Raw genomic sequence first — 24,034 nt, 5'->3', positions numbered from 1 at the left:
CATATGTATTGGAATGTTAATATCTTTTTCAGCTGCATCGAGCATTTTTTAGTTCCTAATCCTTCATTCTCTGCCTTTTTTCTTCTTCCTTGTACGCTCTGCGCATGTTTGTGACCTCCTGTTGCCTCAAAATTAAATCGGTGGGATCCGGAACTGGCTGTCCATCCAACGATTTTGCGTGATTATGATGGTTTTGGTACAGCAGCTGCATTCGACGTTCTTCGTCTTTCTGCTTGTCACACTTCTCCGTCACTTCGTTTCCTCCAATATCCACAACTATTTCCCCATAGTGACGGAATATTGCATGATCAGCATCAGACACCATTGTGCCATCAATAACTACAGCTTTATCATCGTCCAGCCCGCCCTCTTCATCTCCTATTTTTTCTTTCACTTCCTCTCCGTCAACTGGAAAAACCAGTTGACTCTCGTCAACACCAACTACTTGGCTATCGATACTGTGACTTTCATCTTCAGCATTGACCAGTGGTCGCTGCTCAATAGTAAACAGAGCGGTGTACCCACCACCAGACACATCGGTCCCCTCAACGTCGATATCCACTACACCCTTAACATCGACAATCATCTCATCGTTATCAAACACTTCCTCCATAACGTCATCTAATAATCCCCTTTGCATAGCTTCCCTTAACCTATCTTCCTCTCGCTTCGTTTCCAAATCCCACAATTTTTTTCGTTCCTCGGCCGCCTTTTGTTTTCGTTCTTTCTCATGTTGTTCGTAGGACTGATCCTCTATGGCTTTGCCTCCCAGAATAATATAATCCCCCTGCCCTCTATCCCTTCCCCTTAGTTCATAGTAATCACGCCCATGAGCATTACGGCCACCGGTAGGCTGAGGGGTAAGGCCGGGAGCAGGACTGCCGGGCTGACTTGGAATGGCGGCGACTGTAGATGTTGGGGGGTCTACACTAATGTTTTGCTGCTCTAATTTCTTTTTTTGCTCCGAACGTTTTTGCTGTAATCTTTTTTTGGCATCTTCATTTTTTACATCGTTTTCTATATGTTCCACGTTTTGCTGCAGTTGAGTTTTCCATATATCTTCTGTAGTTTTCTCTAAATTTTTGTCAAGCTCATTGGCGGCCTGCATTTGCTTTTCATTCCTTTTTCGGATACGTTCAATGATTTCTTTTGTTCTTAACTCCGACTTGAATCTATTCTCTGCTTCTCTTTCGTATTTTTCAATACGATCACGTGCACCATGTATCGCTTCACTTATCTTCCGATCGTCGGAACTTTTTTTTTGTAATAATTTGTTGCGTTGCGTTTTGGAAGTTATTTTCCGTCTTACGGTCATCCACATGTTGTGTAGTATCGGCGGCTGCGCTGCCGATAATAGAAGGTAATTTATGTCGGGCAGAGGGAATAGGTAGTGCACTCGGCCGATGCTTAACTGGATAACCGGCGAAAGGTCCCGAAGAAGCATTACCATGCTCGTTAACATGTCTTAGATAATCTCCCATCTGCTTAATTTGCCGCTGTTTTTCACCTTCAGCCTCTATCATCATCCGTTTCTGCATATTATCTAGAAACTCATTCCTATTGGCTCGCCATTCGTGAGCGTATTTTTTTGTTCTGCTTCGTACGCCTTTTCCATTGCGATCTGGCTTGTTACTGGGTTTGTAAACGATCTACCATCGAGAAATATGGCACTTCCATCCCAGTGATCGGCATCCCTCTCCTGTGGAGCATTGTACGGGTTTTCATTCAGAGGACGGCCAACGATTTGCTGAGGAGGCGGTCTGGAAGCGTGAAGGCTAGGCTTATTTGGAAGAATTGAAGTATACCTGGACTGCGTTGGTGGATGGTTGCGTTGTTGCTGAGTCTGCATCCGTACAAGAGTTTTAGCTTCATTTTTATAATGATCTTCCAGCATACTCTGCCTTTGGGCATTCCAGATTATTTCCTCGTCATCATTGGACTTAGAGAAACATATTGCACCATCACCAAGGTACGAGGATGATGTCGTACCATCAGGACAGGTGTTAGACTTCCCAGAATTCTCAGGACCTCCTGAACCCCCGCCCCCTCCAACTCCAGCAACACCTTGACTAGGAGGCGGAACATCAGATGAAGGATCGCCGCTTTTTTGAGCAGACCCAGAAGTAGACCTCTGTTCACCCAGATCCTGACCACTACTGGGAACAGGGTCACCAGGTGAAGGAGTGCCTGCACTTGAACCATTTCCGTCACTTTGACCACCCGGTTGATTTGTCGTTCCCTCAGCTTTCTTTCCCTGGTTCTGTGCTCCCTCAGATTTTTTGCCTTGGTTTGGAGTCGCTTCAGCTTTAAGGGTAGAAGGCTTTGTCGCCTCCGATTTAGTGGCAGTGGGTTTCGCCGCCTCGGCTTTGGTGACCACAGGCTTTGCGGTCTCAATTTTAGTGACTTCGGTTTTTCGAGCAGGAGGATCTTCTTCATCCAACAATTGTTCATCATCTTCATCTTCAGACTCTACATCAGACTCATCTTTAGACTTCTCAGCCTGAGGCTCAGGCGGGCCGTCTTCAGCCTTATCCGCTGCTCTTCCTTTTTGCGCCCCCTTTTCTTTTGCTTTCTCTACCTCCTGTAGTTTACACATATCACCATTCAGAATATTACAAGCTCATCCAAACCTTTACTCTTGTCTTTAAGCTCCCCTATTACTCCATCCCAATCCGTTTTTAGAACGTCATATCTATTTGGCCACTCTCTAAAATCATACCCATAAAATGTGAACCCATAGCGGATGAAGTTATTGGGAATATATCCTGCAAGTGTGTCGGAATATCCCCTAGGCAGGGAGTTGCCTTTCCGAAAAGACGTACGTTGGAGTTTCTTAAGGCTCGTAAACGGTGTAATATTCTTCAAATTCTTTGTCACCGCCGCTAAATTCGTTCTAAACCAACTTGCCATTTTCTTAGCAATATCGTGTTTACTAAAGTTGTTCAGATCACGCGCAAAGCCAGTGAAAGAAAATCGTTTGTCCTTGAAAATTTTTTCAAGAGGTTCCTTAAGTTTGGCGCAATGCTGCTTTAATTTTTGCCATTCAATGCATTTATCTTTCGAATACAGATGACTTTTAAAATCTTCCTCACCCGTGACTTCTGCAAATATCCTGCAAAAGTCTCTCACTAAGCGGAGTGCATTGGCGACGTTCGAAGCGTCAGTTCCATGACTGCCGAGTACCGTAGTAGAATAAACATCAAGAAAAAGGTTGTTATTATTACTGTTTTTGTCAAGCAGCATTCTCAGATCATTTGCCATTCGAGAACCTTCGGAATAGCCACCCCCAGTAATTGGCATCAGTTCGATTGGATCGAATCCCCCGGGTATGACCCCGTACGTATCGCCAGTTTTCGTAATGAAATACTTCTCAATATCAGTGGCAAGGTTCATAAGTCTATCCGACGGCATACGAAGTTTAGCGAACAGTTCAATCTGCCCAACCTGTTTATCCGCCCATCCCCCTCCGCCGAGTGCTTTGAAACCTCCGTCCACATGGTAGCGCAGAAAATACATCACAGAGAGAACCTTCGGAACGCACTCCAAAAGAGCGTTGAGTGCGTGTTTTGCTGTTTTAAGCCTGTATACGAACTACGCGCCTTTTTACATAATTTATTATGAAACGTGTTGATTTTGGCGAGGAAAACCGACAGTGCGGTTTCTATTTGGTCCCGATTAACACTTTCGTACTTCTTATCAAGAAGCCTTTTAAGTCTACCGGCGAGCTGACCTTGCACACCTTTCTGAGTATGTAGCCAATGAAAAAACCCCAAACACTCCTTAAGAGTGTTGAACGCAGGAACGCTACCCTTAGCCACCATCCGGCCCACTTCCAATCACCTCTAATCCACTCTTACAAAACTCCACGGCTAGCCTCCAGGACTATGTGAACTGGGAGACACTAGAGTGACCACACTTCCAAGGTGACTCCGCTTAACACAGCTTGGCAGACAACTAAGTGCGCTGGGTGGAAAGGCTATGAAGTAAGACGCTGAATAACACCAATACGCATCATATCAAAACAATGACACACCTATGCCGTTTTGCAAAATCCATGAACCATCACACGAATCCTATAGACACACCACCCACCTGAGGAGGGGAGGCAACAATCCAAGGCAGCCATGCTGGAGTGAGGGGGTGGAGTAAGGTAGGAGGATGCTGTTATACATGGTGGTTTGCAGTGGGGATAAAATATTTTGGCAGACTTTTGGTTGAGCCTTGAACACATAGCTCATACGGTAGGGCAGTCACAAGGTCAGTCTCTTGGTCACCACTTAGGTCAGGTGCTAGGTAACCACGTTGCTTATGGAATTGGTCAGGTGCTTGGTCATCGGTGCAAACATTACTCTGCCTACAACATTAAATGTCAGTTGCCAGTTAGGTGATCTGTGGGATGTGGATTACGAAAATTGCGCTAACAAATTGCTGAGTTCAGCTGCAGAACGCGATGCAGAACGGTATCTTGCGTACGAGGAAATCGCGGATGTTGCGGCCCACCGGGAAGCGGAAGATGCACAGGTCGAGCAGGATGATGGCGACGATGATGGCAACGATGACGGCGGCGATGGCTGGGGGGCAGGGCGGAAAGGTGTGGAGGCAGATTGAGAATTGTTTTCTTGGGTCTGAGCTTCGGGAAGAGATGGTAGCTCTTGACTCTCGGACTGAGACTGAAGACCGGTGGAAGTAAGGGAAAGCTGTGGAGCGGGGGCACTGCAGGTGCCAGGCCGCTCTCCACTTGCACATTTCGCTCTACAACATTTACATCCACATTTATACTCCTTGCCTGCACATTTTGTTTTACAACCGAAAGTCTCGCATTTGTAAGTTGGATCTCTGTCTTTTTGGCGTATGAAGGTATATCCGAAACATCCATTACAACTGCTTCTACCATCACATTTATCACAGCACCACGGACAACAAATACAACTGTACCGTGGACAACTCGTAGCACATAAACAAGGAGACCCTGTCGACATCTTCCGCTCCCAGTCCCCTCAACCTGCAAACATATCAGTCACCTGAGCAACGCACTCACCAACTGCAACACGTACCACTGCCGCTACCAGTCCCCTCAACCTGCAAGCATATCAATCACTTAAACAACGCACTCACCAACTGCAACACGTACCACTGCCGCTACCAGTCCCCTCAACCTGCAAGCATATCAATCACTTAAGCAACGCACTCACCAACTACTCATGAACACGCACCTCAGCGGCGAACACTGATGCCACTACTCTTTCTCCCATCGGAGACCCGCACCCAACCGGGTGGCCGTCATGCAACGCATCGCCCTGGATATCACAGCCGGGTCTGTTGCAGTATAGATACTATTCCCATGAGATTTACATGTATGCTTATTGCCTTTCCCCACAGATCACTGGACAAATGTCTTTGAGGTTCTAAACGTAACCACGCAGTAATGCATCATATTAGTTATCAATGCGGCATGTTAGTTTCATACAGGCAATAATATATTTCTAACGGCCCTATCCGTTACTGGCTCACGTGGGAGTGGAGTAGTGACGTCCACCCCTCGCTTCAGCTTACCACCGAAATCTATTTGTTAACGTGTAACCACGTATATAAGACGCCTCCTTGGTGAATTAGTGGTGTTTACACGGATCCACGCTTTCCTAATTTCTGCTTCACATACCATTTACAACGGGGTCTCGGCCAGTGTGGAGCTGAAGGGTGTCAAACTTAGTTTATCAACGCCCATTGTTTTGTCCATTTCCAGCATCTAAGTGTCATAATGGCATTCATAGTATGGTTCTTGCGTGATTGCCCATCCCATCAAGCTGTGAGCTATGACTGAGTCTGGTTGTACTTGTAATGTGGCACCTCTGTAATATCAATATAACCAGCGGTGGCTTGGTATAACATCCGATATTATGCTTTATGCATATGGTGAAGGGATTAAGTAGACCATGAGTAAATCAACCCTCATGTTCCAAGGTGGCCTGGCACCTAAAAGGCAGTTGCTCGATAACATTGGTCTATGTGGTAAGACAGATTAATAACTGTCTTATGTCGCCTCTATTGCGTGTGAAGAACATTATTGGTTTCGTAAACTATGATATCATATATAAGTGACATGGTGACATCCTCATTCCGGTGGTTCAACACACAGAGCAAACACATGTGATACATCTTCAGTCACTGCCTTTGCGATGTTGTCACTTAGGCACATGAGTGAGTGCTGTTACATAAAAAGGCTGTAGACATGGCAACCGCTTTAATAAAAAATGAGATTAGGTTAGTTTCAAGTTTTCCAGGGTTAGGCGTGTGGCTACGTTCGTATGGCGCTGCTTTCTGTGCCTATTCATACTTCACCACCTAAACCGTATCGATGTATGTTGAGAATTCCACATCACAGTATTGCAGACAGTGCTCGGTGATGTCCTTCGTGTATGGGCAGGAGTGTAATCGACGCGTCATGCCCTCATCCGGTCTTCAAGCTCTCACTTTGTTGTAAATTAGCCTAATACTCGTCTACAAGTTGAATGGTAGCGCTTTCGGTTTCTGTATTAGATATTCATGCCTCAATTCCGTGACTTTCCCTTTCCACTAGGTCCTATTGGGTGGCGATCAGGATATCGAGACGGTGCTTCTGTTCTTCCACCGATCTTACATGAGTCGAATTGGCGGATGAGATGGAGTAGTCCCTTCAGTCTTGAGTTCCTACGCAATGCATCGTTATCATGGTAATCTGCCTACTCCTCACTATTCTTAATCAAGACTATTGTTTCTTATCTGAGTCCACCTTCAGTCATATTCATGGTTAGATTTGGTATACGACATATTAATATCGCCTTCTCATCGATAACGGATCGATTCGTCCATGTCTTGCGGAGGCTCCAGAGGGAGCATAATTTCCATTACCACTTTACATGCTCAGTTATACCATGTCTCATTCACAACAGTCATAGTTTATTCCCTCTCACATTTCGGGAAAACTTTGGCCACAATATTGCTGGTAGATTGAGGTGGTGGGGCAGGGCAGTAATTGCAAAGGAGTTGGAGAGAAACCGATGCGAATATTAATAAGCACGTCGTACAGGATTCAACTATTGCGTTGCATCTTTGAAGATTAAATGCGATTTGGAGGTTTCACGCCACCTCCGAAGGGGACTAGAATTTGGAGCAGTCTGAATACTGGCGGTTAGGAAACGGTGAGCGAGGTGGATGCTAGTTTGGTCGTGATATTCAAATACGCCCTTAATCGAGGAGGCGCTTGAGTAATGTAGTTTGGAGCACTGAGAGAAGAGTTTGCTAGCTGTCCAGTGCTTATCGCATTTTCGCAGTGGAGTGGAGGTTTGCAGCCTCGAAGCGCTGGTGGGCATATTGAAGTTGCGCATACATTGAACTTTCGCTTCAGCACGATGGCGCCAAAGAATCTCACTGACTGCCCGGAAAACCTCCGGGAGGCCATCGACTGGTTGATCCAGGTTAGGCATGGGAATGGTGACAAGAATGGTCTTGATGAGTTGGCCAAAGCTTTGAAAAAGTTGATTGAGGAGGCTATTGAGAAGGCGTATACTACAAATTTTGATGCGCTTCTCAAGCTTCTCCATTCTGCCAAGTCTTACACCTGTTGTAAGGAAAAAGTAACTGAAATTGAAGGATTTAACGATTCCAAAAATAATGCCCCAAGAAGTTTTGAAGAACTTAAATCTAAGTCTGAAGGTATTAAAAATTGCTATAAAGGACACCTGGATTCCTCCCAACAGAAAGCCTATGATGAGATTCAGTCCAAGTTGGAGCAGCTTAAAAGTCTTAATGAGAGTCTTAAAGGCATCACTGTTGAAAAGAATTGCAAAGAACTTCTGACAAATTTATGTGATGGCCTCGAAACTTTCCTCGGCTTCTCCTCTGACTCCAAAGGCTACACTGGCCAGGGCATTGTCTACTCAGACCTTGACAGGCTGTGCGATGCGGTGATGGCGTTCTTTCACGGTGTTCTCAGCAATATTCAAGGGAATTTAGGGCAACATAACGGGCAAATTGATGAAGCTATTAGGTTTATTACAGCTAATATACATGGTAGTAAAGACAGTTTTAATAAGGCAATTAATGCGGTGGTGGATGGTGTCAGGAACTACAATAGGGAAGTGAAGGCGTCTAATGAGAAAATTACTCTCGTCATTACGACATTAAGTGGTCAGATGAAATCGTATTCAAAAGATGCTCTAAACAAAATTTTACCGGGAAAAAATGAGTTGGGCAGGCCGCTTGTTCATAGTTCAGAAAAAATTCAAGAAGCAGTAGAGGCCGTAGATAAGATACGTGAGACGGAGTGTAAAAAGCCTATTTCAGAATTTTTTATTGACATGCTTAAGGCAGATAAGGATATCAAAGACTTAAGCCCGGAATTGAAAATACAAATTGAGAACGCTAAGAACCTAGTTAAAGAACATGCTGCGTGGTTGAGTTCAATTCATAAGCATCAGAAGAGCGATAGGGATGGCGTTATTAAACATGTTGAGAAACAGCTTGAAGATGCTAGAGATCAAATCAAGGAACGAATCCGGAGTGATATAAATAAGCTGCTCGACGATTTGATAAGGAGAGTGCAGAGCATTTTGCAGTTGCTTAAGAGGATCGAAAAAAATGTACAGCAGTATGTTAACGATCTAGACTTATGGATTATGGAGGCAGATGCCATTGTCAGAGAGGCTGAAAGCAAGGTTGATAGAATATTAGAGGAAGTTGACAATCCTGCTAAATGTAAAGAAGAGGTTAAAGCAGCCGCAGAGTATATTAAGGGACATGGATTGACGCTGCATGAGAAATTCACGGAGTTAAAAGATAAGTATAATAATGTATTTACGATTATTAAAGGAAAAGAGGGAGATGGTGAAGACGATACATGTGTGGTGAAAAAGCTTAGTGATGCTCAAACCAAGGTGAATGAACCGGACGATTTGGAGACGTGGAGAGATGATAATGGTAACTGGGATGTGTCCAATAGCATCGATCCACTCATAAGAAAAATTAAAGAGAACTTTAGTAATTATTTGGACACTTTGAATGATGCCTTGGCAGCTGGTGTGGCAGAGCAAAAGGGTATTACTGTTAATGCTGATAGTACCCCTGCTCTTGATGTGCTTGTTGATAACGTGGGAGAATATGAATTGAAGAATAAGTTGGGAAATTTGGGAACGCTGCTTGAGACGGCGAAATTGGACAAGGATGACGGTGGCCTTGGCAATAATATAGAAAAGGTGTTAAAGCACCTTTACGAAGCCAAAAAAGGCTGGAATGCAAGAAAACATATTTCTGACATTTACCATACATTGAAAGCATCAATGCAGGAAAAGATAACAGCCGTAAACAGAGAACTCGGCCAACTCCTACAGGCCGCTGCGATTACAGGTGCAGCAAACCTTCATAGTGCGGTCATGGAAATTGTATCAAGTGATTTTAAGACCATAGAGATGTTGAATGGTGACATTGTGATCGCCGCCCAAGAGACGCAGTCCATGATCGACAACAAAGCCGAAGAAGTTAAAACAAACCTTCATAAACTCTGCGAAATTGTTAAGATCTATGCTGAGGGTGGCGAAGTAAGTGCAAAAGGCAAATTATTAGAGCTAAAAAAGAAGATGGGCAAAACGGCAAAAGGTACACTTGCTGAGGGGGTACTAAGGAAAATACACAATGATATTGACGCCATTCTTAGAGGTGATTTGAAGGATTCCATCAGGGAGACAACGGAGTTTCTAAGCCACGCTGAACAAGAAAAGAAAAATACAATCCAAGTACTTCAACACCTGGTTACTACCACAATTGATGGAGCTCGAGACACCATTACCGACGACATCAAAACCAGGTATGTACAATTGATCAAAGCGCAGCTCACAGCTTTCGCTGACAAAGTCAGCACGGCAATCGCACCGCTCCCAAATGAAATCACCGCAGACGCCGATAAGGGTGTTAAAGGCTTCATGAGAGTAATGCAAGATAAATTAAGAGACAGTGGGTTAAATACTGTGTTGGATGAATACGCGACACTGCAGACACTGTCTCGCAGAGCCAAAACGTTTTTCACTGAACTGCCTAAAACTCTGAACACGCGGTCTAAAATAATGCCTCCGGATTATCTTTCCAAACTGCAAAACAAATTACACCCTTTATTCACTGGACTCACTAAATACAACAGAAAATTTGTTGCTGGCTTAACTGCGCTTAACAGTCTGCTAACCGAAATGAATTCCAAATCGTATGCCCACCAGAATAATCCATTGCTAGAGTACCTCAAGCAAGGAATCACAGATATGCATGGGGAGCTGGACAAGGCGTATGTGTCAGTGTACGATGGGGCCGAACCCATAAGTCAGTGGGTGGATGGCAAAAACAAGTTGACTACTGACGGAAAACATGGCGCCAAGGTTTGCATTACCATACTGGAGATGCTGTTTAACGATTTTAATGACTTGCGGATTAAGTGTAACCAGGGCAATGAATACAAATACAAAACCGTATGTGCGAGAAATGGAACCGTAGAAAATCCACTTGGCGCCTTTTTAGCACGTTGCGGATATGTTGTTTCTGAAGAAAACAAACAAAATGGTGAGCTGCGCTACATGAACGATTTCAGGGGCCAGAATATCCACGATGATCTCCTAACCAATAAACATGGTATAGGTGATGCACAATATAAACTTGTCAGCGACGATGACGAGAAGGAAGAAATAAAGGTAGACGGTGAAGTGAGAGTAAAGACGACAAATCTACCAGATCATGGTGTCCTTAGAAAGCTCCTCGGATATCTTCACGATTACTATCGCGTATGTCACTTTGCCACTTCAGGGTCAAAGAAGTTGCCTTGTAATATCTATGATATGCTGATATGGCTGAGTGGCCTACCACATAATCCCGTATACCACGAATTAACATTCAGCAGCTTCGATGAGCTATTTGATAAGCCAGAGGAACAAAACGTGGATGTTAGAGGAACCGTTATCTCTTTGGCCTATGTTGACAACGTGTCATTCGCAGCGTATCCAGAAACTATAAAAGTTTCACAACTAACATCGGCACTTGGTGACGTATGTTCAAAGTCCCACTCAGTCCTCACAGCCATCGTTGGTCATGGCCACTCGGACGGTGTCTACGCTTGCGACTATAACACCAACGAATATAAACTACAGTATCCTAACTCTGCCAGCGCCTGCTTTGACATGCTAGTAGATGTATTGTACAGGGTGTATCATCAATTGAATTTCTTATATAATCAATGCTGCGACACTACGGAGGTAAGCGGCTGGCGTCATTGCTGGTATGGAAATGCAATAGGCGGTTCGTCATGGAAATGCAACGAGTTACAATGCCCTGACCAACCGTGTAATCCAACGTGTAACCAAACGTGCAGGCAACATCCAAAGTGCGGCCTTAAGTCACCTTTGCAATCCTTCTTAGAAGACGGACTGCCAGGCTTCCTTCCGCACCAATTCGAGAAACCCGGTTGCAAGCTGGAGTGCACTGTACCCAACCACAGAGGAATACCGTGTAAAACGCCAATGGGGTTCTCAGATATTGCCACTACAGCATCGCATAGGCAGAGTGGTCGGTATTTGTGCACTGTCCTTGCTGATTTCTGTGGCGGGAAAGATTCATGTCTTAGTAAAATTTGCAGTTTGTTGATTTGTCTTTTGAATAGGCCGCCGCAGACCCTTGACGAGATGTTTGCTTTTTACTACCATCTGCTCAATGAGTGGAATGGCAAAAGCGGAGCCCATGAGGCAGCTAAGAAGCATAAGAAATACGCTTTTGAGGATGCTGTCAGAAAAGCTTCCTTCGGCTTTTACGGTCACCTTGACAACACTACCATATTCAAATCGAGAAATCACAAAACCCATACCAACGGTGATCTCTTCACTCTTGTTTGTAGCGATATATCAGAGGTTAAGTGTGGTAGATATATCAAACCTCTTAGCCACAACATATGGACGGTTTTCTCACAAAAGCATGCCGCACGTTATCTCTCGTGGGTCGTCTACTTGACGGAAACGTTTTATAATTTGCTTAATCGACTGTTGAATGAATGCATCGCTACATGTGGTGAAGGCAACAAATGCTATGTCAAATGCTGTGCTGCAACATGCCCAGTCAAATCCGCCTATGCATCTAAAACGCCTATTATTGATCTTATTGATAAACATCACACTCAGGATTGCAAATCGATAACCCACTGCCCATCCACTCGTCCGACATTATCTAAATACGGTTTAGTTTTCAGGAGTCCGTATGATTTAAGTGGAGTTAACAACGTCGTATCGAAGCGGACATGTAAAGATTTCTGTTACGCATTGGAAACAGTCTTGAACAAAGAGATGCATCTCGAACGTGCGCTTGCCAAATTTGTATTCGAAACCATCCCAGAGTTCTTATTCAGAATACGTGAACCCTTCATCTGGACAGTCGTGGCTCTCTGGTCGCTGTCTCTTCTCTACCTGTCCTACGTCTTGATCGGACGTCTAGACACGCTCCACATCAAATCACACCTCAGGTCGCCAGCCTCCTACAAAATTGCCGCCCAGTCACTGCTCGCAGCTGCACGTGTCGGCAAAATTGCCAAGATATCGTACCTGCAAGCTTAATCACAACTGCGTGCGCGATGTAAACCGCTGCTGTATCGCCGTTCACCACGTTCACAGTACTCACAACTACAAATATACCACCACCTAGCTCACCCAGCCACCTAACCAACAACCCACCGCCTAATGTAATAACTAATCAGCAAATTGGTGGACAGTGTGGTTGATGCATTGCGTTGTTAATTGCTATTTGGTCTGCGTTACTCGTAATACGTGGTTGCATAATCCTATTGCAACTGGATTGTGAAGCCGGGTGAGCGGCCATCCGTGTAACCCATTAATGACTGCTCCAGCTGAGGCTCTGACCCACAAGTTAGATAGATGGGTATAATGTATGTGATGATGTGGATTGTGTTAAGATCATAGACATCTCTATGCTAGGCAGTGAGGAGACATTTTCCGGCGTGACGTCTGAGGGATGACGTCTCCGCCGGGCATCGCAGGCGGCCTCGTGGCAATGAATTACAACGTAATGCCGTACTGTACATTACTTGAACAGTTGATGTCGCACCTTCATCATGGCCCATGGTGGGACGTGGTTGGGGGATGCGGCTTACGGTGGGTGGAGTTGCGGCCGAGCAACTCTAATACTAGTTGACCGAATACACTCCGACCAAAATAAAATTTTAATTCTTCGTCAAAAAGCGTTTCTTCTGTGGTGCCAGGCGCGCGGATGTCGTGTCACTGCCGGTACGTTTTTTTGTCGGCCGACCGAAAGGTGACGGAACACCGAGGGGAGAGTGGTTGGCGGGGTCGGGGTAAAAGGTTAGGAGACTTACCCCTTCTTCGATCCTGCATCCAGATATGTTTTCAGCTATCGTACGTTATACGTGCTGCTACGCCTTTTTGACTCCGGTTGTTCTGGATTCCTGGGTTGGCTGCCTGTCACACTCCGGGTAGGTGGGATGTTTGCCCGTTTTCAGTGCTCGTCGATGTCTTTTGAAGGGTTGAGTGAACATATAAATGTCTTCGTTTACGGCATTTGTAGTGGTTGGTTTCAGTTTGACGATGCTGATTGCAGCATTTTTGCTCATACCACTTTGCCGTCTGGCTATACTGTCTATGAGTGGGCGTAGTGAGTGGTCAGGGTAGGGATTTGATTAGTTTAGTTGTTTACAGCTGACGTGGTCTTGGACACTGAACCTGTAGTTCTGCGAGAGTGGATTGGCGGTTGATTGAAAATGGTCATACAGAAGAAGAGTACCATTCTTCCGCTCAAAACACTCAAGGAGTGTCTTGAGTTCCTGAAGTGGTTGGAAGTCAACAAGGAGAAGCAAGAAAAGGTGGCAAAGAAACTGGAGAGGCGTATCAACTATTATTATTCAAAGAAAGTCAACGTGGAGAACATTAAATCCGCACTTTCTAATTTTATCGACCAAGCGTCACACTTTTATGGCAAAATATGCAGATCTAAGCAGCCTCACAAGCATGGATTAAGAAAAGATAAAGATGTGCTTGATACTTTGCTTGCTAGCATACCCAAACTGCTTTCCGTGAGGTCCTTGTTGGAATATAACGTGGATGTGAGGTTCCAAAATATTGGTGGAGGGGGGTGGAAGGATGAGCCAATTGGGTCGTTTATAGTGTCGACATCTAGTGTCAGTAAGATTGATGCATATCTCACTGAAAAAAACATCAACAAATACGGTGTCATTCCTGGGGGATTTGAGAAAGGTGAGGTGAATGATGCTGCGCATGGTGCTTATGCCAATGGTTCTGTAATGGCTAATGACTTCGATAAGTTTTTTGATCAACAGGAACATCAGCTTTTTCGCGACGTGTTCGCTACATCGGTGTCGACCACTGTCGGTTCACAGACTTCCAACTCCGCAAACGCCCTAAGATTGCTCAAAATATTTTGCGATATTGTTGAGACAGAGCTGAATGAAGAACTAAAGAACTATTTGGAAGCTCACCGTGTTTGTATTGATTGGGAAGAGTTAAAACAACATTGTTCAGGACTTAGGTCCAAGTTAGACACGTTGTTCGCCAATGGCCGCTTTTCCCACACCGGCCAGGCGCCTAGAAATGAAGATTTAAACAGTAAACATTTTGCTAAAAAGATGGCGACTTGGCTAAGAGATAATTTGGATAAAGTGCGAGGGAATTTGGAGAAAATTGAGACGAATGATCATGTACTCGGCAATACACAACCTGGCCAGCTTGGGGAATATTTGAAGAAGCATTTCTTCCCTTACGGATTCACGTTTCATGGCCACAATATTGATACTGAAAGCAATCTGAAGCATGTTTTAAAAACGGATTGGAAAGCTGTGATCGGTTGCCTCAATGAACATAATAGTGGCCTGTCTAAGCTTGTACATATACTGAAGGGTAAACAGTGTCTACTGAAACAATCTCAGAAAGCGGCTGTAGTGCAGAACCACGACAGTACGGCAGACCCTGAATCTGAGTCTGATCCTGAAGAAGATGAAGAAGAGGATGATGATGATGATGGCGGATTAACATATCAAAACAATGATCAAAGTGTACAGCATCCTGGACTTCCGAATGAGGCAAATTATTCAGACACTCCTCCTGAAGATGGCAAAGGTCAAGGCCCCGCTGGCGCTCTAGGGGGCGGTGGTGCGGGCTTGCAGGTCAGTGGTCCTCCAGCTCAACAGCCAGTTCCGCCACAAGCAGCTGCACCTACATCCTCAACAATTACTCCAAGCCCAGGCTCCTCGTCATCTGGTGGCCTTGGTCCAGGTGGTGGTACAGGCGCACCGGGGTCTAACGGTGACCAAGGTAAGCTAGGGCCTGCTGGTCCGGTTGTTTCAGCGTCTTCTGATGTTTCAGATGCACAGGTGATACAAACGTCTCAGCCTGCACTTCAATCGTCGCCAGTGTCATCTCTAACCCCTCCCGCCAGTCCTCCTGGTAGCCCTAAACCCACTGCTAAAACTGGGGTGCTAGGTGGGGGTTTACAGAATGCTTCTTTGGGTTCAGATCCTCTTCTAGCTGCAAGCGCTGTTTTAGCGCAGCCTTCAAGTGTTTCAGGTCCACCATCTGTAGCATCTGGCGTCCTTTCTACGGGTAGTGGTACGGACATTCCTGATATCGAAACGGAAGTTGTAATACATCCATGGGAAGGTGGTAAGGATGCCTACAATACACATTCTGATGCGTTACTCAATGATCATATTGAGAGGTTGCGAGATCCCAACGGTATTAACCTTCTTAATGGTCCTATTACTCATCGCGGCACAGTTAGAGAGGCATCTCCACAATCGGATATCGCTTCTGACCTGGATAAGTTACAAGAAGCTTCAGTTTTGTCGAACTCATTAGGCCTTCGTGATGTCGATATGCCGTTTGAACATTTTGATTTTCATGTTTCACCGAACGAAGGAGGTACTGGTGAGGTGTATATTCCCCAATGCCTCAACCCCTGGTATGTTGACCCTTCATCCACCTCTACCAGCCATTCAACTACTTCTCCCCCAGATTCTGACAATATGCCTTCTCCCAATACTGTCCGTGAAATGCTCTATTGGATGGTCGGCGTTGTCGAATTAGGGTACATTGGTTTTATTCAGAAGCATGTTGGTGGAGTTTTGGATGATATTAATAAAGACTCCTCGTGGCCTTCATTTGCCATCGATGTCACCGGGTATCCCAACCAGCTGACTGCTTCCCGTGTCACCAATACCCTTGCAGAGGCGTGCCTCTACTCGGCAAACATAATCACACGGATTAAGTACTACAATGATTTTAAAGCCTTCTCTACTGTTGACTTCAAATCAGTATATAGTCAGCTGCATTATTCGTCCGACCCCTCCTGTCTCCTCTGCCAGCTGCGTGACTACGCCTATGCCTGCCACTACCAGTTGCAATTCCTGAAGTCGCAGTGTAATCAAGACAAATCCCTTGGTGGTTGGCAGAATTGTAACTACGGAAGTGACATATCTTCTTCCAACTCCCTCCTCCAGTCTTTCCTGACCGACGGCTGGGACTCCGACTTCGAGACTCACCCCTTCGACCCTTGCAACATCTGCTGCAAGACCCGGGTACACATGGGATTTAAACACAAAGATCTGCCTAAACCTCACCAAACTGGCGCCACCCTTTCCACCATCCTCACTCCCAGCTGCGGCGGCGACGACCCACTGCTGACACTGTCCTCCTACCTCAACTGCCTCACCAGGCGGACGCCGCGCACCACCGGGGAGCTGGTGTCCTACTTCCACCATTTCGGCAATTTAATGTATGATGCGTCCTCCAAGGGATTGTCAAACCTTGGCAAGGCCCTCACCAAGCCTCATGAGAACTGTCCCGACTGGGACCATTTCGTTGATTCCGAGTTACCAGCTATCAGGGGAATCAGGGGCGTCGACTCCGCCAATCACAACGTTGACCACGCCGGCTCCCTGTCCAAACTGCTGGGCTGCGACATCACCAATGCGCAGTGCGCAAAACTTCTGTCGCCCACCACGCACCGGGCCTACGCTGTGTATTCTCCGTGCTTTACCCACACCTACCTCAGCTGGGCGGTTTTCTTATCAGACAGACTGTGGAAGTCATTCAAAAGACTGTTGTATGATTTAGAAGGGCATGATAACACCAAGTGCTCATCACTCCACTCATGCCCCTATGCTATGCCTCTCCTCTACACACACGGGTTCATGCCACCGGAGGGTAAATTGCAGTGGCCACTCACATGCTCAGATATAATCGTAAAGCTGAGGACCGTGGTCGACGGCAAGCCTATTGCAATGCTCATGACCTGCATGGACGACTTCCTCTACAGGGTCAGGATGCCCTTCATCTACACGCTAATCGCACTATGGTCGGTAGCAGTACTCCTCCTCTCATACACGATACTGTACCGCCTGGACGTCCTGTATCTCTGTTCTCATGCCATCAGGTCCAAGGCATCCCACCTCATCGACGTCAAGGCGCTGCTCACTAATAGCAGGAAGATGCTCTCACTCTACGACGCCGATTACTTTGACGATGATCCCAATGATCTCATAGACCAGCTTAAATAACTACGAATATAGCACGTATAATAATGCTTCACAACGCATAAAAAGTAGTTTAGTATTTTCATGATCTTAGTTGCGGCCACAGGTGCCCAGTCGTGTTAACACAACATATAGAAAAAGTAATTGCACAATGTGATCAAATGAAGCGTCAACAGTGTCGCATATCGGGGTGTTCATAACGCAAATGATGTGCCTTGATGTGGCATGCTGCGAATTTTACGCCATCCGTGCCATTCTGGTAAAGAACCACAATGTTACAGAAGATAAGCAATGTTGGATGTATGACCAGAGATGCAGGCGAATTGCAAGGTGACTGAGCGGCAACGATGACCGAGCGACAAGTAGGCCAACGAAAAGAATCAGACGGGAAAGGGGGTGTGTATGAAGGAGAGGGGAGTGACCAAGGAGGCAAGGAAGAGAACAAAGTGAAAGGTGGAGTGAGTTGGGGGAGGCGAGGAAGCGGGAAAGGGTGTTGATTGAAGGCTATGGCGGTGTAAATGGTGAGGAAAGTGTGGGCGAAAATGTGGAGGGTGTTTGAAGAGGCGGCAACGTAAGGACATATGGGAGGAGACAGGGAGCGGCGCCAATTGGGAGACTGGGACAGGCGGGAAAGGTTGAAGATGATAAAAAGCGATATGATGGGATAAGGAATAGATCGCGTACGACAAGACGGTCAAGACTCAGAAGACTGAGGAATACAACAGGCCAGACATAATCCTGGCGGATCGGCGGAGGAACACCGTCACCATCGTGGAGATAGGAATCACCAATCAAGACAACCTATTGGATACGGAAAAGTTCAAGAAGCAGAAGTATGAAGACCTTATAGAGGACCTCAAGGCGCGACAGTTTAACCAGCAGACCAAGATCAGGGTTATCCCCTACGTTATGACGTGGGAGGTAATAGTGACGAAGGAGCACAGCAAGTACAGACGGGACCTGGGCATATCGGATCGCATGGAAGCCCACATACAAAGGGTAGTGATCCAAGAAACACATAAAATAGTGATGAGGGATATGAAGCCGAAAGAAGACTACGATTCCGTCGAAGACCCTCAAGCCCAAACTGGATGGACGCCCGCATGGATGGCACCAGTGACGTCCGGCAATGGACCGGCGTGGATCCCGCAACCGGTTTCAGCGTGAAACACTCGTCTGTTAAAACCGAAAACCGGCCCTATTCACGTAGCCACATAGCACACTGTAAGATGAGAGAACACAATAATAAAAATAAAGTATCATGAACATGCCGTATAAGAAATGGACCATAATTTTCCCATCTCTACGGATACCCTACAGTGGACTCTCATAGCGTAAATGATCCCAAATAGCTATGTAACAATTGTCTATAAAGTGTGAACGCCCCTCACCTTCAGTATAATGGCGTTGGTTTGGGTTACCATTTTTTTCTTGTTGCTTTCGCTCTCCATCCTGCCGTAAATCACGGTGCTGGCCTCGAAACGATGACGCACCTTCGCCTGTGATTTGCATTGTTGCCTTAACATGATTCACCATCGTGATGGAAATCGCCATCGATTGCTCGCCTATAACAATCACCGCTTAAATGTGACAAGCATCTGGGAGCACAGGGCCAATGCAATAGATTGGAATCACCGAAACAATGTAGAATATAGGCGCTTACAACATCTGACAAACAATATGATCTCACATTAACAGTGCAACAGATTGCGGAATTTTTTGGGCCTAGTAAACTTCCGCAGCGATACAGAGGTGATCATAATATAATACCAAAGGGATGTACCAAACGAATTTGACTTTAGTGTCGAATGACATATCGAATTACAAAGCAGACTACGTGATACCTGCTAATCACAACGAATAAAAGATTATAGCATTATTACACAACATGTTAACTGGTACCCTGTCAGTCGCGTAACCTCGGAAATGTAATGAGACCATATCATAAAGCTGCATTGAAAATTAAGTTTATAACTCAAGTGTTGCTGAGCAATATCGATTAGAAGTCCGTTGCTTCAAATACCAAGCTCAGCGTAGACCCGATGTTGGCATTGCGGACCACCATCGACGACCGGTCAAACCGTCCACTCAACGTACGAGGGCTCTGTAAATAAACCCAGCCATGGTACCTAGTAGTCGCAGGATCGGTGAACTTAAGGTGTTGTTGATCCACGTCCTCACCACCACAGCGCGGTACGCCACCAGGACTAGGGCCGCAGCAACGCTTGCTGTTATTCGACGAAAAGTTACGTCGACTCGGCTTGCAACGTTCGGTCGTAACATCACCCCCAGAATTACGGAATATGCTAAATTCCTTCCGGTGGCCAAGCACTCGACTTTTCGGCAGAGTCACCGTGCATGACGACGCATGCGCCCCTTTCTTACCAACATCGCGGGTGGAAATGGAGGAGGACGTAGCTTCCCAGGTTGTAATGGAATCTTTCACCCCGCCATGAGTTTCTTCCGCAAGTATGCTGTGACTCGACTCTAAACCACGAGTTGCCCTGACTACAACGCCAGTATTTGCACGCCCATGTATACCGTGCGGGGACACCAAGCGTTCCACAGGACGCACCCGCGCTCCAAGAGCTCTCTCTGCAGTGATATTTTGGGTAGATGCTTGATGCAGGTCCTTAATCGTAACCACCGTGCACGCTTCAGAGTTCAACGATATCGCGCGGTTCGTGGGCTTCACTTCCCGAGATGCGCACAATTTGGCGTCCCCAGGCTGCTGTACATCAGCCAGATCCACACCGTTACGTTTGGCGACCTGCGCTACTGAACGATACCTTGCCTCCCAAATCTCAGCCTCCTTCCAACCCTCGCTCACCTCAGCCTCGAGGTTGCGTCTTATCTGCTCGTGAGAGTCGGAGAGCTGCTGGCAGTGCTCCTGTGCCTCCAATAGCTGTCTATGCAACACGGCAACCGCCTCCAGATATGTTTCGCGTTCTTGCTCCAAGTTGAAAATGATTCCCATTAAAGCGCCCTCAGGCAGCTGCGAGACAATGACATGCAATTAAAAGGTCAAACATGTGATTCCGCAATACGCACATGTATCATCCACCCTTCAGGTACATACCAACATGAGTTACACAACAAAGGATTCACTCATCGTTGGAGACATACACGAATTGTACACATCAATCGCCATGAGGGGGGCACTGCAACAGAAGGCCGTGGAAAAGGCACTGCTCTCACTGTGGACACGCAACAACCATACACATCAAGTTAAATCCACCTACCTGTATACTTTCAGCACCCTCCGCAGCTGATGGTCCGGGCGCTTCTGCGATAGTGCGACATACGGGGAGGCCGGGCAACGGCAGCTCCGTCGACGTGCCATCTCTCCCACCGAAAACGGGGCTCCGCGCCCCCTCCTCGACACCGCAATTCAACATTGTTTTACACCGCTGGAGTCGACTCTCGTGGAGAGTCTATGGGCGTGTGATAGACCCGTCTGACTTTACATGAAGACACGCGGCCGCAACCGTGCTGGACCAATCACATGATCCATTCTAAATACAACAAAACAGCAATAAACGCCTTTGTTGGTATTTGGGCGTAGTTAGACCCGGATGTGTAGGTCGCATAGTTATTGGCCGTTCGCCTCGCGGCCTCCGCCGTCATCCCGGACGATGCTGAGCAGTGCACCCTTGGTATAAAGCGCGCAACGTACTCCCATAATACAGCTCTGACAATACGTTTTTCCAAAATGTGTACAATGTTTAGGGGCAGCAACCTAGGTTCTCCAGCCTAGGCAAGCCTGATCAGACGCGGCTGCAGGGTGGCCAGCGACACCAAGACAACGGAAGGCTGCTTCGTGAACGCAGGCACGCAAATAACCCTCGGCGAGCACCCAGCAGCTCCAGTTTCCGCGCTGGCGAACTCCTGCGAGTTGCCGCTGAAAATGACATGCGGGAACTCTGAGTCGTCCTCAAGTGTGAACACGCGAGCCTCCGGGTGGCATGCTAGCGTGTCCGGAGCAGTCGGAGCGATGAATCGTGCCGACGCTGTGAGTTGCAGCGCCTCTGAAATCACAGTTTAGCGGTTTACGAACCAGCCACTCACCGAGTTCAGACAAGGTGCTGTAGTCGCAGATGCCCTTCACGGCCTGACCTGACGTCCCCAGGAACCTTACACCGTCCACAGTGAAGAAATAGGGGTTCGTGGTCGACTGAAACGTGCCGTACCGCCTGCTGTGTTCCAAAAAGCACGGGTGGATCGGCTGCTGGGGAAGGTTGCGATTAGATGGGTCGGCGTCGCCTATTAAGAATGAGCCCATCCGAAGCAGTCGTAGCTTATGAACACATAAGCACCACAATCACCCACCTGGCATGAGGTCGACCGGCAGTGCCGCAGCTAGCTGTGCAAAGTAAACATCACACTGGGCCAACGACGCCACGTCGCATTGGCCGATGCCATTGCCGGCTATGACCAGCCGGACTATTTTGCTGCTCAGGTCACCCATGCTGAATCACTTTATGACGTCTGTAACCGATGAACCTACGGAGTATTGCCGGCGACAAAGTCGCGCAGCATCAGCAGCGAGTCGTGGCCCGAGCGCGGCCCGGCGATGTTCAGTCCCGAAACCAGAGCCACGTACTTCTCCTCCGTCGTTGGCGGCAGCGGTACCGACGTGGGAGGCCCTGGCATGAGGTAGTCCTCGCACTCAAATTCACCCTGGTCATTGATGGCGCCCTTCATCGCCATCACCTGCATCCCCGTTAACAACCGCCCACGAATGAGCAATGGAACGTAATCACGACCCAACATAACATTATATTGTGCAATTCCACATCATTGCAAAACGAAAAACAGTGATACCTGTTATACACAACCGCACAATTGCGATTCCACAGCATCATGCATGTCTCAAACCCACCAGCCCCGTGACCAGCTTTTGGGGATCCAGCAGCGGCCCGTGCAGGGCCATGCGGATGCTCTGGTCCTCAATGAACAGCCGATCATCATCCGATGTGTACTTCGCAACTTGCTCCTGCTGAGCGGGGGTGCTTTGCAACACTTTCACTGCTTACCGACAGCTTCACCTGCTCCGAGTACTCCTCGAGCGGCGACGGCCGCAGCTTCATGTCCTTGTATATGGCTCCTATGATGACACATTGCGCCTACAAACGGATATACAGCTTGCCCTATCCCCAACCTTAGCGTCCTTGATGGCGTTCACGTAGTGATACCGCCCGGGTGTGCAGTGCTCCGTGTCGTTGGATTCCAACGACACCTCCGCCCAGTGTTGTTTGATAAGCGGCACCAAGCACGGCCGGAGCTTCTCCAGCTTCTCCGCGCTGAGCGTGAAGTACTGGTTTGCGTATGGCACGCCGATAAGCCGGAACCGCTTCGACAAGCTATCGTCGTACGCCGCAACGGCGCGCTCCGCGCCCATTTTGGACCCTCCTTACTACTCCCGAAAGTCTAATATAGACAGCACTTCGCAACGATAGCGTTAGACAACCTCCGCGGCGCGGAAGGACAAAGTAATTGCTCTCCGCGGAGCCCAGCCCAAACGCGTCTAACGTATCTCGCGACACACCTCAAGCCTGGCCACAGAGTTGGTGTCTAAAAATATGTGCTATTAGAATTTAAGATAGTGCGAGTGAGTCTACTTAGTAATGCGGTATATTATAGCAAATATGATGGCGATGATGAGACACACAATCGTCACGTACATTGCCGCCTTGGTGTAGAAATCCGACCAGCTCTCCGAGCGCAGAAGGCTGCGGGTTTCGCGCTGGCGGTTCGCGGTTTCCTCTGCCTGCGCGGCGTCTGCCGACTATGCAAGTCCACCTACGTAGTGAGTCGAACGGATGATCGTTTCCCGCTGCGATAGGAGCTTGCTCATAACGGTGGTGCCGATTTCGTTCGTCTCCTCGAGGACCCTGAAGCCCATGATGGATCCGCCTACACCTCCCACCTGCGAGAGTCGCCGATGTTGCCCAGGGACTCGCCCAGCATCTCCGATTGCTGAAGGAGCCGCGTACGGTCGCCCGGCTCCTCGGAGCGACCATCGGTACCCAGCTCCCAATTCACCATAGTGTATGCCACTGCGGTGTGTACGGCTCGCCTTGTGCGCGGGGGCACGGCAATCAACGCGGGAGCAGCTACGTGTGCTATGTGAGGCAAAGGGTGTTTGATTGTTAGCCCCGGGGGGCTGCAAAAATTGCTAACATATCTTTCGAAATGATAGACGGGAATTGGAGTAGTTTTCAACTAGCAATTATCGCGCATCCGCTAGGCGTCACTTGCAACGATATTGCCCCTTCCGCAAGGATAGTCCCCCGCGAACCCTCGCCAAAACTGTGTTGAGTACGGCACACTAAGCGGGTGACACCTGTTCCACCCCATCACCTAGGACACCAAAGTCAGCTGAGCGTCGTTATTGAGCAACATGTTTGCTCGTAATTAGACTACAGTATTCACTATAGCATCGCAGATAACATGTGAAAT

General features: G+C 47.3%; 9 protein-coding genes across 9 annotated transcripts; 4 read left to right on the top strand and 5 right to left on the bottom strand.

The window, feature by feature from the left end:
• Positions 1-55: 55 nt before the first annotated feature.
• On the bottom strand, positions 56-1,450 carry BBBOND_0310010 (hypothetical protein; the record flags this gene model as incomplete). Its single annotated transcript, XM_012913830.1, has 1 exon — positions 56-1,450. The coding sequence occupies one exon, from the start codon at positions 1,448-1,450 to the stop codon at positions 56-58; it is 1,395 nt and encodes a 464-aa protein (XP_012769284.1).
• A 93-nt stretch (positions 1,451-1,543) lies between these two features.
• Positions 1,544-2,596, bottom strand: BBBOND_0310000 (hypothetical protein; the record flags this gene model as incomplete). Its single annotated transcript, XM_012913829.1, has 1 exon — positions 1,544-2,596. The coding sequence occupies one exon, from the start codon at positions 2,594-2,596 to the stop codon at positions 1,544-1,546; it is 1,053 nt and encodes a 350-aa protein (XP_012769283.1).
• A 1,712-nt stretch (positions 2,597-4,308) lies between these two features.
• Positions 4,309-4,608, top strand: BBBOND_0309990 (hypothetical protein; the record flags this gene model as incomplete). The annotated part of the gene is made up of 1 exon (XM_012913828.1): positions 4,309-4,608. One exon carries the CDS (start codon positions 4,309-4,311, stop codon positions 4,606-4,608), a length of 300 nt encoding a protein of 99 aa, XP_012769282.1.
• A 2,780-nt stretch (positions 4,609-7,388) lies between these two features.
• On the top strand, positions 7,389-12,608 carry BBBOND_0309980 (hypothetical protein; the record flags this gene model as incomplete). The annotated part of the gene is made up of 1 exon (XM_012913827.1): positions 7,389-12,608. One exon carries the CDS (start codon positions 7,389-7,391, stop codon positions 12,606-12,608), a length of 5,220 nt encoding a protein of 1,739 aa, XP_012769281.1.
• A 1,178-nt stretch (positions 12,609-13,786) lies between these two features.
• BBBOND_0309970 (hypothetical protein) lies at positions 13,787-17,596 on the top strand (the record flags this gene model as incomplete). Its single annotated transcript, XM_012913826.1, has 1 exon — positions 13,787-17,596. The coding sequence occupies one exon, from the start codon at positions 13,787-13,789 to the stop codon at positions 17,594-17,596; it is 3,810 nt and encodes a 1,269-aa protein (XP_012769280.1).
• An 885-nt stretch (positions 17,597-18,481) lies between these two features.
• Positions 18,482-18,739, top strand: BBBOND_0309960 (hypothetical protein; the record flags this gene model as incomplete). Its single annotated transcript, XM_012913825.1, has 1 exon — positions 18,482-18,739. The coding sequence occupies one exon, from the start codon at positions 18,482-18,484 to the stop codon at positions 18,737-18,739; it is 258 nt and encodes an 85-aa protein (XP_012769279.1).
• Positions 18,740-19,571: 832 nt separating this feature from the next.
• BBBOND_0309950 (hypothetical protein, conserved) lies at positions 19,572-20,970 on the bottom strand (the record flags this gene model as incomplete). Its single annotated transcript, XM_012913824.1, has 2 exons — positions 19,572-20,567; positions 20,815-20,970. The coding sequence occupies 2 exons, from the start codon at positions 20,968-20,970 to the stop codon at positions 19,572-19,574; spliced, it is 1,152 nt and encodes a 383-aa protein (XP_012769278.1).
• A 355-nt stretch (positions 20,971-21,325) lies between these two features.
• BBBOND_0309940 (DNA polymerase alpha subunit B family protein, putative) lies at positions 21,326-22,973 on the bottom strand (the record flags this gene model as incomplete). The annotated part of the gene is made up of 7 exons (XM_012913823.1): positions 21,326-21,600; positions 21,641-21,835; positions 21,902-22,041; positions 22,080-22,285; positions 22,455-22,568; positions 22,609-22,698; positions 22,734-22,973. The coding sequence occupies 7 exons, from the start codon at positions 22,971-22,973 to the stop codon at positions 21,326-21,328; spliced, it is 1,260 nt and encodes a 419-aa protein (XP_012769277.1).
• Positions 22,974-23,189: 216 nt separating this feature from the next.
• On the bottom strand, positions 23,190-23,620 carry BBBOND_0309930 (VESICLE TRANSPORT V-SNARE PROTEIN VTI1A, putative; the record flags this gene model as incomplete). The annotated part of the gene is made up of 3 exons (XM_012913822.1): positions 23,190-23,342; positions 23,379-23,466; positions 23,502-23,620. The coding sequence occupies 3 exons, from the start codon at positions 23,618-23,620 to the stop codon at positions 23,190-23,192; spliced, it is 360 nt and encodes a 119-aa protein (XP_012769276.1).
• Positions 23,621-24,034: the final 414 nt, after the last annotated feature.

The sequence above is a fragment of the Babesia bigemina genome, assembly GCF_000981445.1.
Source record: "Babesia bigemina genome assembly Bbig001, chromosome : III".
NCBI lineage: Eukaryota > Apicomplexa > Aconoidasida > Piroplasmida > Babesiidae > Babesia > Babesia bigemina.
Note: the sequence above shows the minus strand (reverse complement) of the source record. Positions and strands in the feature narration are given on the sequence as shown.